This window comes from Lepisosteus platostomus, chromosome 2 (assembly GCF_059453375.1).
Source record: "Lepisosteus platostomus isolate fLepPlt1 chromosome 2, fLepPlt1.hap1, whole genome shotgun sequence".
NCBI lineage: Eukaryota > Metazoa > Chordata > Actinopteri > Semionotiformes > Lepisosteidae > Lepisosteus > Lepisosteus platostomus.
Window position 1 is genome coordinate 16749992 of NC_142612.1, and position 20408 is coordinate 16770399.

At 45.9% G+C, this 20408-nt stretch overlaps 1 protein-coding gene across 8 annotated transcripts in view; it reads left to right on the forward strand.

Annotated features, from left to right (window-relative positions):
* itsn1 (intersectin 1 (SH3 domain protein)) overlaps positions 1 to 20408 on the forward strand; it is a 91425-nt gene that overhangs the window by 24955 nt on the left and 46062 nt on the right. For 6 of the 8 annotated variants that reach the window (XM_088600967.1, XM_088600915.1, XM_088600932.1 and 3 more), the window contains exons 2-11: positions 3514 to 3573; positions 5563 to 5655; positions 8495 to 8558; positions 9343 to 9503; positions 10864 to 11040; positions 13057 to 13135; positions 14346 to 14455; positions 15983 to 16046; positions 16620 to 16757; positions 19784 to 19896. In XM_088600967.1, the coding sequence (XP_088457093.1) occupies positions 3546 to 3573; positions 5563 to 5655; positions 8495 to 8558; positions 9343 to 9503; positions 10864 to 11040; positions 13057 to 13135; positions 14346 to 14455; positions 15983 to 16046; positions 16620 to 16757; positions 19784 to 19896 (1027 nt within the window). In that variant the 5' untranslated portion in view covers positions 3514 to 3545. Of the gene's footprint in view, positions 1 to 3513; positions 3574 to 5562; positions 5656 to 8494; positions 8559 to 8886; positions 8940 to 9342; positions 9504 to 10863; positions 11041 to 13056; positions 13136 to 13165; positions 13583 to 14345; positions 14456 to 15982; positions 16047 to 16619; positions 16758 to 19783; positions 19897 to 20408 lie in introns of those variants that run through there. The other 2 variants (XM_088600950.1, XM_088600961.1) reach the window with 2 other exon arrangements.

Consider the following 20408-nt stretch of genomic DNA (forward strand, 5'->3'; position numbering starts at 1 on the left):
AGCAGGTTAAACCACCCCGTCACCTGTGTCTAGTCAAGCTAATCATTATTGACTTGATGAAAATGTGGCCAAAATCCTTTAATCAAAATCTTTATACATGCAGCAGTCATGAGACGCATAACCAGTCATCAGTTTCTTTTGTCTAAAAGAACACTCTCAGTCTATACAGGATTTTTCTGTTGTGCTGCTGTGCAGACCCTGTGCTGCTTATAGTTGCCTCGAGGTCATGTACTCGGATATCGCAGTCTGTGCTGTAGCGCTTGACGCGAGTCTTGCTTGTGTAAACGGTGGGGAGACTCCACAGCCTGTCTGATAATGCAGATCGCTGTGAATCACAAGAGATCCAGCTGGGGGAGGGGAGGGCTGGCCATTTTATCTGCTTAGCTCTTACGCACACACATGCTCGCACACGGACACGCGCACATACATACACTTACCCACACATAAACACACACTCGCGCACACGCGGGCCATGCTTGTGTAGGCCTGACGAGCTGTGTCTGTGTCTGCTCTCAGTCCTGCTGCCTTTATATACTTCTGTTAAGCTCGTATACTATTAGGCGCCCAAGATGTCTGAAAAACATAATAGCTAGCTATTCCAGTGGGGTTCAGTCTCTTTAGTTCTCCCAACACCTTAGAGCTGCGCATTATAATGATTCAATCACTTAATTTTAGTATAGCAAAGCAGGTTTATGGACTGATTTGTTTTCCTGTTGTGTGATTTTAAAATGACTGTTGTGCTTTAAATTGGAAGCGCTGTCGATGAGGGCCGGGTTAATAAACACAAGGACTCTAGTGATTGTGAAGAATTTCTCTCCTCTTGTGCCAGCCAGCCAGTCAGTAAGGTGCTGAGTAATCAGTGAAAGTGACTTTGGCTGCTCTGTCATAGTGAGTGTGAATCACGTGGATTTTGTGCAGTTCTGACCCCTCCCAGAGTGACTCTGAGCTTCGCTATCTCAGGCAGCTCGAATGGGTTTCATGTGGACGTGAACACAGCAGTGTTCTCCATAAGCCTGTGAATCTTGCGAAGCTTTTTACTAGGGTCCTTCTGTGCTGGAATTCAGTGCTGTTGTCAGCGTTTTGTGTTGTGAAATCACACATCATGACAGAGCCAGTTCATAAATAAGGCCAGGAGGAACTGTCCTGCTGTTTCCAGTAGTTTGCACTTTTTTCCAAGTCCAGCAGTGTAGAAAAGTAACAGTACTCCCTTATGTGGTTCTGTCTAGCTCGTAAATGATGCACTGTGTCTGTCGCAGCCGTGTTTTCGGCAGGGCAAGAGGATTGGATGGAGCAGGTTTGCGTTGGGCTGCTGTTGTGATCCCTGTGCCACTAGCTCTCTTTTCCTGGAGTGCGGTTGCACCTGAAAGTAGCATGCTGATGACCTTGCGAATAACGGTGCTAGCGATTCCATGTAAGCTTCCTGTCCAGGAATCTCAGAAACTTGACACCAGTAGAAACAGATGCAATCAGCTGGGTTTGTTTGGTTTACCTGGGTGCAGCTGTCTTCTCCTACATGTAGTGCCATTCCGTGGCCATTGTCTGGAAATACTGCGTCATCAGGCCGGAGAGGCCTTGAGTAGCTGGCGAGGACTGAGACTGAAGGCTTCCCACTTAGGGAAGTGTGATTATCCAGTTTCCTGCCATGTACAGCTTCCACATTATAGAATACACCATGAATACATTACAGGACAAAAGCATGTCAGGCTGCAGGAGGTGGGTGATACCTAGGAGAGGCTCATATAGGTTTCCTGTGAGTGAGGAAAGGTAGCGGAATCAATGATCTGCCACTTTGAAGATATAACAAAATGCTAAGGCCTCAGTACTCGGTTTTATAATAGGAGCTATTTTCACATGTCCTCCTTATGGACAAGTTGGTCGCTGAAGTGTATTTGAACATAAAAGTTAACATAGACTTAAAGATCATAGAGGTTGAGAGGCAGGACTTCTGCCTGTCGTGCTCTGTTGAACCATGATCAAAACCATGTTACTGTCTGCGTAAGGTGGGGGCACAGGCCTGTGAGAGAGAGAACTAGCACACGACAGCACAGTCACCAGTCGTCTTCGGTGCGTGGCTTTGAGATCAAGTGATTTATCTTTAATCAGGATGTTTCCTTAGAGTTGTTCTGTTTGTCTGCAAATGACTTGATCGGCAAGTGCGTGGCAGAACGGTGGCCAAAGTGCAGCAGGCACTGGCTCCAGCTGCTTACAGCCAAGGTTGTCAGAGCGACAGTGTTGCAGCCCTCCGGACGCTGCAGAATTCTCTTCTCCTTCATGAGTCGCGCTGCTCCGAGCTGGGAGGAGGAACTGGTCACAGCTGACAGCAATCAGGCTGTGCTGGCTCCGGAGTTTCTCTCGGCTCTGCTCGGCCCCCCACAGCGTGGCAGGAGAGCTGGTGTTGGCCCGCATGTTTGCAGTGTTGGGGTTCCGATCTCCCGGACAGAACACACTTCAGCTGACCCATAAAAAAACATCTGGTTTCTCTAGGGAGCGGTAGGTGGGAGGGCGGTGCTCATTGCTGAGTAAAGTTTAAACGCCGCTGGAAGTATAAAACAGTGTCCTGAGGAGAAGACCAGTGACTGCATGGGTGTGTTTGAAAATGAGATTGGATTGGGGGAATCGCTGACTGCCGATTACTGTTGACTCCTGAGCAAACATAATCAATTATTAATGGAACATTCCTGTTCTTAACAGGGCTCTTATGGGTGGTCTGATGTGGACAAAACATGGAATTGATTCAATCTTCTATCCAAAAGACATAGAAGCGAGGGGTTTTAATTCTTTAATATTAAAATGTCAGCAGTGAGAACTTTTGAAGCAGGTTTTCCTGTGGTGTTCTGTAACAGCATGTCACTATTCTCTCTCTCTGAGATCTCTGTGAACAATAGCAGGGATTGATTACTGGTGGGGGAACAGCCCATGTGATTTGTGAGACTTCTATTTGTAAATCTCTTTTTGATACTCTTTGAAAGGTGGGGGTGAGAAATCCTGCATTCATAGATGTAGGAAAGGGAGAGTTTACATCTGCAATACCAGTGTGTCCATAAATTAACTTTATTAGTCATTTACAGCCACCTGGAGTCCTGGAGTGTGCTCAAGACTTTACTCCGTTACTTAGAAACCATATGCAATAGAGAGATGCACACAGTCAGAGTAAAAATTGACATCAATTTCCTTAATTAAAAAGTATTTTCAGGCCCCAAGTTCCCACTGTTTCTTTACAGCATGATATTAATGGGATGGAAACAGTGCAGTAAAAGTAATTTACCCCACATCTTGTCTGCCCATTGAAGGACTGTTTCTCAGCTCCCTGGCCATGTCGCTTCATTCTGATGTTGCTAGTGACCACATCCCAAACTACACTTTTGTATCAGAGTATAATTTTTTGTCTGTGTCTAGTTTATAACCTATTCATCTAAGTTATGGCACTTTCCTTTTGGCTTCCAGAGCAGGTGTTGCGCATGTGTGCGTCTGGTGTGGGCCGAGAGAGTCAATCTGTTTCATCTCCCTTTGCAGGCGTCTGCCAGGCTGCTCAAGTTGACACAATCATGGCTCAGTTTCCAACACCTTTCGGAGGTGAGTACCCATCCTTCTTTAGTGAACCAAGGTGCCTTTTTTTTCCCCCTTGAAAGGAAGTCTGTTTTGCTCTTACAAAGGGGTTCCACAGGCATGTTTGGGGGGTGTTGTTTTCCTAAGTAGGACCGTACTGCCACCCTCTCCTCTCTGGGCCTGCAGGCGCACAGCGAAGTGAAAGTTGTAACTGAAGTGGTAACCTGGCCCCTCAAGGCAGGTGTTTAGCTTTGCTGGCTAGTAATGTATCCTCTTCTCTTTACACTGTGAGCTTTCAGCTTCTGTATTTCCTTACCTTGACTCACCCTGCCCTACCGGAGTCTGGCCTATACTGTTATACTAAATTCCCTCTTTGAGTCTACGGCTCGCGACGAGAAAGTCAGGAGAAAGAATTTGGCCGGATTGGGCTCATTATTTCATTAGATTATTATTCCTGTCCGTGCGAGGACACCTTGATCAACGGATTGATAGCAGGCTTGCAATCTGTCCGTGGCGGGCAGTACAAACTGCTCTCAGGGGTAAAAACAAAGTCCTGTTTGCCACTAAGCAGAAGCTGGTTAGCTCCACCGCAAGTGAATCTTTACTTTCTGAGCCTCCTTTACACTTTTAGTGTAGTGGTTTCTCAAAAGGCCCACACTTCTGGACCTGTTGAAATTAACCTGCAAAATCACAGATTGTGTCTTATCTATTTTTTTAAGGCCCTCACTCTAAAATGAGACCGTGTTCAAATTGACGGTAAACCTGCATTGTACTTCTAAAACCTTCTTAAAAAGTTGTAATTGATGTATTCTTGCATATTTGTCTGTTGGTAATAAAAGGAGATACAAGTTATAACACACTTTATATATAAAAGTTTATGTAGCAACTTTGAAGCATCTTGGAGTAAATGACAGGTATTTGCTGGAGAAATTGTTTGCTGCCCTGCTCTCTTGTAGCTCATTGCTTACTGCAGTCCTGCATCTCCTAGAAGGCCACATTGTTTTGTTTTTGTTTTCATCTGAAGTATTTATTTAATCTAAACATTTATACATTATTTATAAATTAGGCCTAGGTTTTTTATTTTTTAATGATAGTAAAGACACTGGACATGAGATACTGTATCTATAGAATTTCATAGAGCCTTTACAGAAGCATTACCTCCACTCCCCTAGGGCAATGAAATGGCTCCTTGATTTTTTTTCAAGTCTGGGCCCCAATAAGAGCCAGAATTGACCATTCCCTGATAGGCCTAGTGATGTACTGTAGTACACTCAGTATGTCTTTGTGAGCAGGGATGTGCTCACACAGTGGCCAGTTCTCATGGTCCTCATTCAGTTTGCCCACCAGCTGCACTGCCTTGAAAAACTGTTCTCTGCCTTCCAGTTATATCCCATTCTCTTGAATTCCCAGTTCAACAATTCCCAGTTCGACAGTGGCTGTTGTGCAAAGTTGGTAGAGTCTTACACATAGTCTCTCTGGATAAGTGTCTGCCAGCTTTGCACACCAGCTTGGTGCAGTTTCACTCACTGCTCTGGCATTTATAATTTAATATCATTTTTAATTAAATAGCATGGGATTGTATTAGATTGGGGGAAATACTGTGAGGCACTGTATATACAGTTTACTTATAAAGTTAAAAGCATAAAGCATTTCAGCTTTCCTGTAATAACAAGTACTTTTCGCTGTGATACCACTTCTTACACGAGATCAGTAGATTAAAGGCGGCTCGTACCACACCCTAGCGCTGAAGGAGTGGCCTGTGAAAGAATAGATTCCGAAAGCTGGAGAGAGGCTTCCTTTTAGCAAAAAAAGAAGGTTGTCAGGAGTTTAAGTACAGACCGAAAAAATAACTTGAAATGTTCACATAAACGTCTGTAGCTTCACACGTAGAAGCACACCGCTGTATTTCTCAAACCCTGGCAGCTCGTTCCTGAGAGCGGCCTCGTTTTGGGCCACACGGAAGAGTGGCCGCCATGTGCCGACGCTAAGCCTTTCCGGGTTTTTTTTCCCTCGCAGGGGGCCTGGATTTCTGGGCCATCACCGTGGAGGAGCGGGCCAAACATGACCAGCAGTTCCACAGCTTAAAACCCACTGCAGGGTTCATCACCGGTAAGGAAAGGCAGGCGGTTTAGCGTTCACCTTCTCAGGACAGCCGGCTCTCTGCGTGTCCCTTCCACCCCGTTACGCCCTGGACTTTCGCTAAGTGTCATGTGCTGCACAGTAACTGTGGTGACAATAGCTTACACATCCCGTTTCTTAGATTAACAGGGAAATGCACACAAAATCAAACCATGCATAATTTCTGGGTGATAACTTGGAGTATCGTTGTTCTTCTAATAAATATGTTTCATAAAAATGTTGTTACTACAGCTCCCCCAGCTGTTCTTTGTCTAGATGTTCTCGGCACTGCAGGCAAAGGAACACGAGAGCAGCGTTCAGGCCTGTGGCCAGAGGATATTTTTATGTTGGACGTGGGGTCATCGCCAGAAGGTGTTCTATAACATTCGTGCTGAATTTAGTCTTCCCCTGCACATCTTAACTTCCTTAACTTGACCTTTTGCAGTTCACTAAGAGAAAAAAGGGCTTTTGTAATGACGAGAAGCAGATAAAAATATCAACACTGAGTCAACAATGGATCTTTTTTCTTCTAAAAAAGACTTTTGTACTGTTGTGCTATTGGCAGCAATTGAAAAGCAAGTCCATTTCTTTATTCCTTTTTGAACTGCCACCAGCTTTAATACTCTCTAGCTCTGAAATTCTTGATTTACGTGATTGACTGGTCACAGAACCAGCACCAGGACTGGCTGGGGACGCCGTAGACTGGGCACATGTTTTCCAACACCAGGACTGACTGACCGTTCAGCACGTTGCACAGTGAGAGCTCCAAATTGCTTACAAGAGGCAGCGTGCAGGGCTTTGATACTGTTACTCCAGCACCCTGGCAGCTCCCTGATGGGAACTTAGAGGAATTCTGCTAATGCAGTCCAGGCTGGAGAATGGCGCTCGACCTGCTGCTGCTCCCTAAGCGCTTGTTTTACCGGTGGATGAGCCTAGATGCAGCCGGGCCGCAATGGATAAACGTCTCTCCTGCAGTGTGAGAATCAAGCCCTGTCCAGAGACGCCATTTCACACACTGACATCAATGTTGCTTAATATATTCAGCTGAGAATTACACTTAGGAGGACAGTTAAAAGGTGCCTTTTTAATGGCTTTTCAGTCCATGTGTGAAAGATTTGCTATCCAACATTGATTTGGAAAGAGTGGCTTTGCCTTCGCCTTGTCGAAGCCTGAAGATTGCTCACTGTCCAGCTGTCAGCAGAGCGCAGTTTAAAGCACGGTTTGAAGCCCGTCTGCTGTGTGCCTGTTCTCCCTGTTCAACATGATGAAGACTGTGGTAGTTGTAGGACAGAAGTCATGAAGTTGACACATTAACTAAGCTACTTGGTGACAGAGGTGGCTAAAACAGAACTAAGCTGGAATTGTTTTGCAGTACTTTTAAGTGTTTACAAAACATAGAATTTGACATGGAAAGCTTTTATAGTTCTATCTAATGCTGTTCTATTTTTCTGAATGGTGTTCAGTTAGTTCTGCTCTTCTCAAATATATATCTCAAATGCTTTTTCTTGCCCTGTCCAAAAAACAGTTCTATTCTTGTACGACTGCCTGTGGAATAGATCATCACCTGAGTGCTGCCACAGTTAGTACTAGCACACATGGGCACAACGCATGGGTTTGTCAGTGAGAAACCATTATCCTCAAGTGAGAAACATTGAAGACTGGCATTGCTGGACTAAAAATGAGTCGGTTGTAGAAGAGCTGACTTGAACGTATTGGGAGGGGAGGTGATTTTGCAATTGCAAAACTGTTCCAAGGTTGAAGGAGTGCTTACTGATAGGCTAGCAGAACTATGGGACAGTCCCTGCTCTGCTTGGCTTGGGGACAGGGTGTGTGAAGTGTTAACCACACCCTCAGCAGATACCTCTTCAGGCCACTAGAGGGGAGTGATGTCTTTTTGGGTGATGTTGCATCAGCTGAACATCCATGTAACAAACTCGGGTGCTAGCTGTATCTGCCACAGCAGAATATTGTGGGGAATAAGCTCAATATCCCTGGCTTTCATTCAGCAACACATCTGTCTATTGGTTCGAAGTTAGATAGCCTGTCTGTCACTAACAGGCATTCCACATGGTGTGGGTTTATGAAAAACATCTGTAAGGTTAAATCCTATACTGACTGATGCAGTCTTCTTCATAAACTGTGTACAAACTGCTGTGCTTTCAAACTTGGGATATGCACAGGGTTGATTACGTTGGTATTTCTACACTGTATCTGAAGCTTGGCTATTTGCTAGTTTGTTGGTTGTAACACAGCCGTCTTGTTTGTTAAAACTGTACTTGTTGACTCCTCTAAGTTTGTCCAACACATCTTCATTCTAGCAGATAGAAATGAGTATTTTCCATCAGGTTTAAGCTGCATGGTGCCAGTACTTCTGGCTGTTGCTGTAAATTACAGATGGGATCTGACGTGTATAGATTCATGTTGTAGTTAGTGGGATATTAAGGGTCTTTAGTGAGTGTTTTCTGTTCCATTTCAGCGTCAGATGGTATTCTTCTTGCTGGGAAACCAGACGTTGTCTAAAATTAAAATTGAATTAGTAAACCTTGTAGACTCTTAATTTGAAATGAGTCACTTGAAAGAATTCTTTGATTTCCAGACTGGGGGGAACTTAGCGTGGCCTGAGCCCTTGAGAGAGTCATCAGTTCGGTCCACGACTGTAGTGATGCTGTGTGTGTTTTGATAATCAAATGTCGTTAAGAATTCAATATCTGCCTCATCTTTGAGTAATATTCCGGAAGCTGAAACAAACAATAAACTGTTGCCCTTTTTTAGTACTTAAGTGACAGTTGCTTTTTTGAAGTGTTAAGAATCCTTTCTTTTTTGTTAACAGGTGATCAGGCTAGGAATTTCTTTCTTCAGTCTGGACTGCCCCCTCCCATTCTTGCACAGATATGGTAAGACCTTAGTCCCTTCCATCATGGCCATTAGGTACAGTAATCCACATTCCTGGATTGTCTGTTAGTCAGATTAATTCTGAAGCCTTGTAATAAATGTGCCATCCACTATCTGGGTCATGACATCTAATGCTGTTACAAGCTTAATCCTAATGGAGCCAGACACTGGGCAGAGGGTTTCACTGGAAAGCTTTTGTTCCTGTACTGTTTATTAATTTTGTTAATGGACTATTTGTTGTTATACACTAAAAATTTAGTTTTTGATTTTGTATTTCCTTCATTACGTATAAGGCCTGCATGTATAAAAAAATAACTTGTTTTCTTCCAGAAGATCATGCGTCCCCATTTTCCTCATGACCCAGTCTTTGTAGATGTTTACCTGTGAGTGAACTCTAATGATATCTAAGTGTGGAAATTTAAAGTTTTTAAGTTCGAATGTGGTTTTCTGAAACATTTCGTTGACTTTGACTGCAGTCCAGGTAAGGGGCAGTAACTTGTGTGCAAGAGCGACGTTTACGTTGTGCAGTATACAGGGGCTGTACTGCCACAAGGCAAGGGGGAGGCAGTTTTAAAAGAAAATTTGACAGATTAAATACTCATTTAAAAATCTTCATCATGGGTCGCGCTCCGCCGGGGGGCACTCCTAGGCTTGCGGCTCGCACCTCGCACCACGCCGGTAAGCGAACGCGGAAAGGCGCTATCGTTTGCTCCGCCGGGCCTGGCTGCGGCGAGATGCGGAGCGCCGTTTTCCGCGGCCCCTCTCTCACGCCCTCGTGTTCCCCAGGGCGCTGGCCGACTTGAACAACGACGGCAAGATGGACCTGCACGAGTTCTCCATCGCCATGAAGCTCATCAAGCTGAAGCTGCAGGGCCACCCGCTCCCCCCCTCGCTGCCCCCCGTCATGAAGCAGCCCCCCTGCACGGCCCCCACGGCCCCGGCCTTCGGTGAGTGCAGGCCTGAGTAGTCTGGGAAGAGTGGAATGGCGCAGTTCCGGAATAGTGTTCGCTAGCAAGCACAATGCATCGTCCAGCTTTCGTGTCCGCTGTAGAAATTTTCGTTGCTTGTCAAAGAACAAGATGCCAGGCTCCAGAACATAAAGCATTTAACAGCATGTGACACTTTGACTTTCTTTGCACCCTGTCTCTACAGTCACAGTCTGAAGTATTGACCCCTCATCTCTAGAAGTGCTGTTGACTGATACTAGGTGAAATAATAATTTTATTAAACTGTATTGATTTCACTGTACCATCTCTTTTAAATTTACTGACTTGACAGCCTCACCAATAGTAATAAAGATGCTGTTAGCGGAACAGTGGAGAGAAAACCTCCTAATGTTACACTGTCAAAATGAACTGTTTGAATATCTTTCAGTAACTCTAAAATCAGTCCCCTGAGCAATTTCTTTTCTGGTTTTCTGAGCAGGATAAAGACAGGCGTTGGCTAAGCGCAGGCGTGCAGGTTTTCAGAATATGAGAGGCGATGACTTTCTTCTCAAAACTCGCTCTGCAGGACACTTTCACAAGACTTTCACCAAAGCCTTGTTTGGTTGATCCACAGGCAGCATTGGCATTTGGCCTGTGTCTGAGTGACTTACATGGTGTCTCTAGTCTTTTGTTTCATGCTTTTGACTGCATAGATAGAAGTTCTGCAGTATCATCCCATTATTTCCTTTTCTGACAATCAGATGTGTAACAAACGTTCTGTAGTAAAATGAGAAAAGTATGCTTAAGGGGTCTCTCTGTTGCACCAGGGGCAGGTGACCCTGAAAGGTCAAGGTTGGTTATCGTCTTGTTCCTTCTGTACTGAGAGTCAAATACTAGTTTTCTTTCTCAGTGAGGCCAGACCAGGTGTGCTGGTTGGGTGAAGACCTTATGGCTGTGACTGGCAGCTCTTCAAATCCAGTTCTCACCCTCTGTTTCATGACTCTCATCTCATTCATGATTTCCTGATGCTGTCTTTCTGAATCACAGGGAGTAATAGGCTTGTCTCCTTTCCAAACCAGACAAGAATGGCTAAAGTTAGTGGAGTCCAACTTCTGTGAATTAGTGGGGTGAATGTCAAAGCTTTCGATAAAGCAAACCCTGCTGCTGTTTTGCCCGTTTTAGGGTAACCAAAATATTTAAACGTGCATTGGTAAAAAAACTACGTTTAGGCACACCCTTTCCCAATTTTAGAAGATTAGCTTTATTGGATTGTTCCTTTGAAAATGTGGAGCAGATTTTACACTGGAGCAGATGGCTTTGTGAATTGTGCCTTCTTTACGTCTGAAACAATAACTGGGGTCTAAACCGTTCTGTCTTGAAGGAATGGGCGGCATGGCTGGCATGCCGGGGATACCGGGAGTTGCTCCAGTGCCAATGGCTCCCCTGCCGGTGGTAGGAATGTCGCCCCCTGTGGTGACACCGGTTCCTGCACCTGTACCCCCAATGGCCAATGGAGCTCCGCCCATGATTCAGCCTCTGCCTGGCTTCGCCCATTCAGGTACAGTCCCCCTCCATATGTGTACACTAGAGCTGTGGGGCCTAGAGCAGTAATGGCCAGTACCCTGCTTTCTTCCAGGAAATAGCTGGACAAGATCCTCGGATCTAGTAACTAATGACACCCAGACAGGCCGAATGGCCTCCTTTTATTTGTAACTCGTCTCATGTTCTGATTCCTCTGTAAAGTAAGTCACCAAGACAGAAATATCAGTTCTCCACGGGAAGACATGTTGCTGTAATTAAGCACTGCTTTCTGAGCGCTCATGGCCTCCAGCTGCTGTGCAGATTACCCCTTTGACTGCCCATGGGTGATGGCCAGCACTATGCTGACTGAGTAAGGCAGACATGAGCACAGGCTGCGCTCCTGCTGTCCTGTCCTGCTCTGTTTGCCCTTCCCTGTCAGCTTCACGGTGGAGTGTGAGAGCAATCTTGCACTTACAAGCAGTGCATTAATTAGGGCCGTGATGAAATTCCTTTAATGTATAATTAAAGGAATTATATCTTATTAATTATTGTTAGTAGAGCGTTACAAAAAAATTGGTGTTCAGTTGCAGGCAGATTAAAGGAATTATACCTTTTTAATCTTTTCTTTCTTTTACTAAATTGATTTCTATCATTTTTAAACAAAATTGAAGCTGTCACATTGTAAGAACTTGGAAAGTGTTTAACTGTGACTATCCAGTCATACAAAATAAAACGTCAATTTGGGTGATGTCTTTTAGCAGAAGAAGCCCTCTCATGTCGGATTTCTTGAGACCATACTGCCTTGTTGCAACTGTTTTATTCAGTTTTCTCATCCGTGTTTTTGCACTTGAGAATTCCTTGACAAGTCCAGAAAAAGCCCCATGTCAGGGCTCTCGGTGCTGTGATTAATCAGTCCGCTGGTGTGTCCCTTGATAGCAGGTCAGTCTGCTTCCTGTCAGCAATCTTAACCACTGAACACGTGGTCTAACTGTGGCACTGCAGGAAAGAGGAAGTGCTCTTTCCTTTACTTGACCAAAGTTTGTTTTTTTTCCTGTAGTGTTTTTCCCCAAGAAGTCAACCTTCTAACTAGATATTACACAAAACTGTACTGGATCAGTCAGAGATGAGTAGGGATTTGGCAGAGATACATTCCTGTATAAACCAGCAGCCAGGACATTCAGAGGTTAAACCTGTTACTCTTCTGATTATGGAGGAAAGCCGGGAAAGACCAGACTGAGCTGTGGATACAGTACCTGATAGATTAAACACCAAGGCCTGAGAATCTCTAGCTTGCAGAGGCTCTGCTTGCAGCACAGTCCTGGAACGGGGCTAGGAATTGCATTAGAAGCCCAGTATTGGGGGATTATCATAACATTGCTGATTAAGTAGGTCTCCACCAATCCATTGAGATTCCATGGTAAGAACATGTTATCACATTTATCATGTTAAATGTGAACAATAGGTGGAATTTTCTGCCAGTCTTGCTCAGTTGGGGCCAGATAGCTCATTGATCTGAAGATCTGGCCCAGCTGTTTCTTGATTGAGTCTATGGAATGGGGTTCACTAACATGGCAGGGCAGTTTGTTCACCACACGTTGTATAAAGAATCAATTCCTGATTGAATTCCCTTCCTCTTCCACTCATGAGCCTGGGTCCTAGCTTCCGTGTTTGTTCTGAGAGGGACTCCTCTGGGTTGGCTTTCTCATCGTTTTTCAGGATTTCGAAACTTGTTATAAGATTCATTTATTTCAGTCCGTCAGCGTAGGATACTACTTTAAGCTCAGGAATGTGTGTGGGCACTGGTAGCTGATTCCAGAGCAACAGAATCTTTTTTTCTACCATGGTGACCAGAACTAAGGTAAGGGTGAGGACGTTAGCCTGAGTGCGAGCAGAAAAGGTAGACAGAGAGGAGCTGTTCTTCCTCATCGTTGCCTAAATCCTCTTTTTTGTTTCAGAGAGAGCGGTGTGTGCTTCGCTGTGAGGAGAAATCCAGGTCGGAGTTTTCATTTATTCATCCTGTTTTTATTCTTCACTCTCTTTTTCTCTGCGGCAGCTGCAACCCTCAGCAAAGGCTCCTCTTTCAGCCGCTCCAGCACAAAACTTCAAAAGGCGCAGTCGTTCGATGTTCCAAAGTAAGTGAAGGAATGTTTTCCGCGGCAGGTATAGAGTCTTCTCCGGTATGTGTACATGGGGAGAGATTACTGGGGGCCCTTGGGCAGCTGGTCACAGAAAGGGAAACCGAGCCTTGTGGTTTTGCGGTGCCCCAGGAAGACCAATTAAACCTCCACGCGCTGCTCGTGTCACTCTGCCTGCGTCTCCCTGCAGCGCCGGCTCTCATTTCCGGCCGCATCACGTTCAGTGTGCTGTCCCCGTACTGTTATTACAGCAGTTCACTTCCTCCCAAGCTGCACTGCTGCCACCGAGATCCTTCTGTGACGGTAAAGATTAAGCCTGCAGGAGGCTGGCTCAGCAGCTTCTCATTTTAGTGATAAAGTGGCCGGGCGTTTCTCAGTTTGCTGACTGAGCAGCGCCATGGAGAACTTTGTCTGGAATCCCGGTCTCAGCGGAGACTTCTTGCTGTAAGTGTTCGGTTTTCATTTGCAGTCATTTTGTTTTCTGTTAACGAAAGCAGTTCAGACTTAATTCTGCTCTCCCGAGCATGATGTTTAAATGCAGTATCCAGATGTTCCTAGGACAAACAGAAGAGAATCAAGAACTGGGGGTTGGTGCACAGCACTGTTCCGTAACGCCCGTCTGCGAGTATAAGAAAATGCACACTGTTTTAAAGTTGTGTTTTTTCAGAAATAAGAAGTAGGGCGACTGTTTACACCTCAGTGTTCATTTCATTTTTCTGACCTTTTCATTCAAGCTTTTTTTCATTTGTTGAAGTTCATTTGTATTTCCCGTCTCTCGACCAGCTCTTGAACACTCTTCCCACAGACTGTTATACAGAGCTTGTTTTCACTTACAGTGCTCAGGAATGTAAGAAATTGGGCCAAATTACAAAAGAGAAGAGGTCATTTGTCGTACAGCTTTGATTACTTGTTGATGACTGGTCCAGGGTGGCCTGGGCAACAGTAGATGTTTGCGCTCTGTCCTGCGGATGAACTGTGGAAGTGAGGCCCTGTAAGTAACTTGTCCACAGCAGTGGGTCAAGCATGGCTTCTTCCCCTGGTGCCTGCTGGATAAAGGCAGGAAGTGTGTTAGTTTTGTTATCGACTTTGTCCTGAAGGGTCCGGGTGAAGGGTGCTCCCCTCTCCTCTTGAGACTGTGCAGAAAGGGGGCGTGTGCTCTGTGGTGATGTCATCGTGAGCGGCGGTCTTCTCTCTCCTCTCGTTGCAGTGCGCCAGCTGCCTCCGTGCCCCAGGACTGGGCCGTCCCCCAGTCTTCCCGGCTGAAGTACAGGCAGCTTTTCAACAGCCATGATAAAATGATGAGCGGACATTTAACAGGTGTGTGCTCCAGCACTTGCCAGCTGTGCCTATTTCGATAATCAGGATCACATCCCTGACTCCGATTGCAGGTGGATTGGAGTGACCCGTACAGTCGGGAGCCTCACCCGCTCTCTTGAGCCTGACCCAGATCAGGAACCAACACTTCAACGACCGACGAAGATGAAACTTCCTAAGAACGAGAAGAGGAATTTGCTTATTTTTGAGAGAGATTTTGTGATATTCAAATTCTGTCTGCACTGAATCTGCTTTCACTTTTAAAAATGCGCCTGCTGTGGAACGACCACAGTTGCACGTCGGAGGCACTGGGCTGTTAATAACACTTATTAGCTTATGATTAATTATATACTTACACTTATTAGTTAATAGTTGGTGGCTAATGTGCTAATTACTTTTTATTTGTCCCGTTAGCTTGACGAACATCCTGAGGGAGGATCAAAATGAATTTCTGGGATTCCCATGCTTAATGTTTCATATTTACCTTTGAATTTCACATGGCCTCATATATAACTTCTCACTGTCAGGCAACCTGCTTTCCCTTGGGAGGATTTAGGAAGTAAGAGATATTGATTTGGTCATTTTCTGTTACAATGGCTAAGTTTTTTAACATATCCATTCTAAAAGTGTTAATGAAAGATCTAGAAACGTGTTTTTTGAGGCTCGTCCTGTCTGCTGTGTAAGGCAAGTGGAAACGGGGGTGTCGTGCACTGCAGGTGTCAGTGACGAGCCTTTAGTTTGGAGAGAATCAGCTCCTCCAAGCCTGAGGCCAGGGTAATAGTCAGGGAGCGTTAGCAGGCCCTTCCGGGGCAGATTCGGGTGCCTGGGCGTCTTGTTCACAAGCGAGGGCCAGGAGGTCGCCCAGAGGATTGGTGCGGTGTTTGGACTGTTGTGGGTGCTGCGCCTGTGGTGGTGAAGGTGCAGCTCCATCTTTGTGCTCATGTGTAGTTGGAAGGGCTGCCAGGCTTTCCTCTGTGCCGGATCGAGAGGAGCTGGCAGGGGCACTTTTAGTGCCACGTGCCCACGGGGTCAGACCTCAAGGCTGACCCAGGACATGTTGGCGGGACTATATCCTTCAGCAGGCCTGTGATGGCTACAGAATTCCCCATGAGGAGTCACGATCTGTACTGTGCCAGCCCCTCGCCAGGGCAAGTGTGTCATTCACACAGGTGTTCTACATCGCTTAAGCTTTTCCCCCCAAAAAAACGTTTTCAAAGCAGAGAACACCACAGCGCATTGCATCCATGTCAGTCTGCAGTACTTTTCTCTGCAGCAAGGAAAGGTTTAACAGTGTAAAGAAATGTTACAATTGAGGAAAAAAATAGGACAGAAACCAGGCTTGTTAAAATCTTTTTTGTTTCAGATGTAATTTTTAGTTTGCTTTATGGTAAGTAGTTTGGTATTTTTTGTGATGAGGTTTTGCTTTGGAAAGGGGAAATAAAGCCTGTCCAGACTTGAGATGTGGTGTCTTTGAGCTGGCTGTGTTTTCCGAGGAGTTTAGTCTCAAACACTTTTTTTTTCTTCCCCAAGGCCCTCAGGCAAGAACCATCCTGATGCAGTCAAGTTTACCACAAGCTCAATTAGCATCTATATGGTGAGATATTCCTTCGTTTTCACATTTCCGATGTGCACAGCCTTTCCAGCTACTCCCTCATCAGGCCTCCCACTTAAAAATGAAAGCATTTCAGAATATTAAATGGCTGTGACTCCCTAGTGATTTACATTTGTTTCTGGCAGTTTTCTAAGGCAATGAGACAGTAGAACAGCTACTGTATGTCTGAACTGTTTGTGAATAATGTAAGAATTATGTTTTCGGTTTTCAAAAAACTGCTAAATGTGAAAAGCTCCTCTTTGACTCGGGGAGCTTGTGGACCTCTAGGTGTTGCTGGAACACAGATCAGTAACCCTTGGCATTTCAAACGCCAGTGTTTAAAATGCCAACGCTATGGGTACACTCAGAAGTGTGCATTTGGTGATGCCATGTGTCTAGAGTGTGTGGTGAGAGCCTAGTCCTGATTCTTATCATAGCGTAATTGAGAAGAGGCCTCCAGGCCATCTAGCTTGTTCGGCAGTGAGTCATTATCGGACCTGAGGATCTGATCTCGCTGTTTCTTGAATGACCCCGGGGTGTGGGCGCGCGCCCTTCCCTTTCTCTTTGTGTCTGCAGGAACCTGTCGGACATCGATCAGGATGGCAAACTGACGGCGGAGGAGTTCATCCTGGCCATGCACCTGATAGACATGGCCATGTCGGGCCAGCCGCTGCCCCCGGTGCTGCCCCCAGACTTCATCCCCCCGGCCTTCAGGTACTGTGGTGCTGTAAGACCCTGATAGGGGCCCACCTCACTTATCTGCAGGGCTGTGCAGTTCAGCTGTCCGACTCCAGCCTTCAAAGGTCTTGTGTGACCACAGTCGCAGTCGAGCACTTAAGGTGGCACATGCATTTTTCATGTACACATCTGTCATGGATGTTTGAAGAAAAGGCAAATAATGACCTCTTGTCAACCCTGAAACGCGACCCTCTCCTAAAAGGTGTTGCTTGGCCTTCAAGATTACAATTTTGATTGTAGCAGCTGTAGTTATAGCAAAAATCCTTTAATGTTTGGGAAGGTTGCATATCAGCTTTTCTTAAAAACGCTTGGTCGGAGCCTGAGCCAGATCCTTAGCCACAGAGCCACTGCACCGCCCCATTAGGGCTGAGCAGTCTCAGCCATGCTGAACACTGCATGTCATTGCTTTTATGTTTGTCTTAACGTGGGAGAGTAATTTACGGCTTTTAAGGCAGGTGAGATGTTTAGAAGACAATGTGCGGCCCTGCTTGTTAGTACCGGGAACAACGTGCTGATCAGAAGGTGATGTGACTAGGGCAGTGTTTAGACACCCCGCCAGTCTGAAGTTTGTACAACTCTCCTTCTGTATATGACCCTGCAGCAGCCTCCTCTTTGCTCATTGACATGGGAATGGGCTTAAGAAAAGAGTCTGTTACAGTACTTCGTCTGCTGCTGTTGAATTTCAACACCCTTTTCCAGCTGTTCATTTATAGCCAAACTGGAGGGGAGTCGGCAAAAAACACTTTTCCGGTGACTCCCTTTCTCCACGGCCACGGTGCCATCAACCTCTGTCCATGAATGATGTTCCCTGGGGATTATTTCATACAGCGAGGAGAGGCTTGTGAGAAAGCAAAACTGTCTTCTGCAGTAAATGGAACGTCCAAGCGTCAGCGAAGCCCCAGCTGCAGCTTATGTGTAGTTCTTGTTGTGATAGTCACCCAGTCCATTAAGGGTCTTGGTATTAACTCCCAAAACCCTCGAACTCAAACTGTTTTCAGTAGACATCCTAACTCTGCTATTTTGCACCCTTAAATTTACATGAGCTGGAGAAGCAGATCTGATTTTTTATTTGGAATAGCTAAAGGCTCACAGTGCTCTGTCACAAGCTACCAGGTGAGGGAAAGGTGACTGTACAGGGTATGACCCAGCCAGGCTTCCTTACTGTCACATTGTGCTCCGCCACTGAAGGAGAAGAGCTCAACCGGCCCAGCAGGCGCCCGGAAAACCACAGGAATTGCCCTCTATGTCCTGCCAACAATCCCTGTGATGGTTCCTCTCCGAGCAGTCCAGACACTGATAACCTAGCAGCGGCAATCAAGGGGCACAGCCTGCACTGTGCCTGTTTCAGGCAGAAAAGAAAAGAGCAGCTTACAATCCCACTGCCTTCTTTAAATCCAGAAAAGTGAACAGCGGGTATTACATAGATCTTGAATAGAGTCTTTTGTGCTGCATTTTGTCTGTTTTTTCAGCCTGTCACTAGGCCATCTGTGTTCCCTATCGTCATGTTGCAGAGTTAGCAGAGAAACTGAAAAAACATACAATTTTATAAGGCGCCTGCCTTGTGTTAATATGATTCAGGTTGAACAGGATAGACTAGAAAATACATGGGTAATGAGAATAGAAGAGGAGGAAAGAGGATTATTGATGCCCTCATCAGTGAAGAATAAGGATATCTGCTCAGGTGGTTTGGCAGGGACAGATGGACAGGCTGTGTGCAGTGTTTGTGACTTGGCTTCGGTTTTTCTTCATTCACTTGGTCAAAATGTATAATGTTGTGAGCCTGGTGCACTACAGCAGACATGCTCTTTGCAATTTTGGTGTTGATTTCCCAATACTAAGTAGGTTACACAACATTGCAGACTTTTTCCAGAGGAGGTTCAGACAAAGCCAGTTTTGCAGTTCAGATTGCGTTAGGAAGGACTGTGTGCCTTGGGGCTGAAGTGACTCTCAAATGAATTTTTATCTAAAGCTGCTCTGAAATCAACACAGGATTGATATAGAAAAAGAAACAGGAATTAAGGTACAATTTCCTTAGACCTGCTTAGATTCTTCATCATTTAAAGTTAGAAGTACAGGGAGCTCACAAAAGCTCCTGTGTTCCTCCAGATGGCAAACAAATACCTAAAGATTGTTACAGTCAACTGCAGCCAGAACACAGGACTGCTTGTTCTTCCTAAGAAAACAAACCGTGCCCTTGGAGTTCAGGCCTTTTTGTGGTCCATTCAGTATTCTTTTATCCGTGTCCACTGGAGGGGACGTACTTCGTAACAGTAGTTACAGACGGAAACACAGAACAGAGGAGGTGGACGGAAGGTTGTGCTGGAAGGTGCCGGAAGCCAGATTCAAATGTAGAAATGCAGCCTGCGGTTTTTGTGTCCATTTTTAGGAACCGGGACTCTCTCAGAACAGCGGCACATTGGGCCTGCATCTCTCTGTTGGTTGCCAAACCTACAGTTTATTTTTTTGACAGCTGTGCAGAAATGAAGGAAAATGCGGAGCATGTTCAATGCTGTTACAGTAGTTGACGTTGCTGAGCATTAAGGGTAAAACAAATACCAAACCATCACCACTGCGAGTTCACATAAGTACAACCTGCAGAGTACACCAGCTTGCTCTGGAAACTGCTGTAGCATTGGTGATGCACAGGGTACCCCTCCACTTCGGTGAATATTAGTATGTCGGGAGGAGTCTGACAGGATATCCAGACGGTGGCTATGATATTGGATCACCCTCTCCTTGACACGGAGGTAGCTGTAGTCTGTAGGTCTTCCAGCTCAGAATAAAGGTTTACTAGGATCCTTTGAGTGAAGGGGTGAGTAAAGCCCACTTTTTGTCATTGGATCCCTTCTTAAAGAAGTACAAAATGAAATTGTGATGGTAAAAAAATGTTATAGAACTGTTCTGGCCTTTGCATCCTCCTGCAATACATCTTGATTTTCTTGTGGGTATCGGAGGACAGGTGGGCTCTGACCTGTTGGCGTGGGGGGCTGCTTCCTTTCCAGAAGAGTGCGCTCGGGGAGTGGCATCTCCACCGCAAGCCTACATTTAGCTGACCAGAGGGTCCAGGAGGAGCCTGCAGAGGAAGAGCAGCAGGCCCCGGAGAAAAGGCTGCCAGGTAGGTAGAGTCGGGGATCCGCATTCCAGTTTAAGCTTTGCTCTGGAATGGCCATTTATTCTTCCGTTTGGAAATCATCCGCAGTGTCCTCGGCATGATCGTACAGCTCGGTAAAGACCACAGCGTGAATGGTGGAGGCGGAGAAGAGCGTTTGCCAGTGCGTGCGGGGTATAGAGGGCAGCAGTTGTTAATACCTGCTCAGCAGGCGCCCTTGTCCGGTGCTACTTCCTGAACGAGTTAGTAACTCCGCGTTGATTGAGTTGCCGCCTGCCGGAGGCTTTTCCTAGACGCAGCCGCGTCTATCGCTACAGGCTGCTTTGGAAAAGGTGGGAGTATTCCCACCTCCGTTCCGGTAATGGGGGGCCAAGCTGTGGGGAATATGGCGGAGGCCCCTGACGGCCACTAGGCCACAAGCCAGCCAGCCGCAGAACTCTGTTGGCTTGAGCACAGCCGTCCCTCTGGAAAATGTCCAGAGCAGCCTTTCCCTGGTGGATTTTGAGGATCCTGAGGAT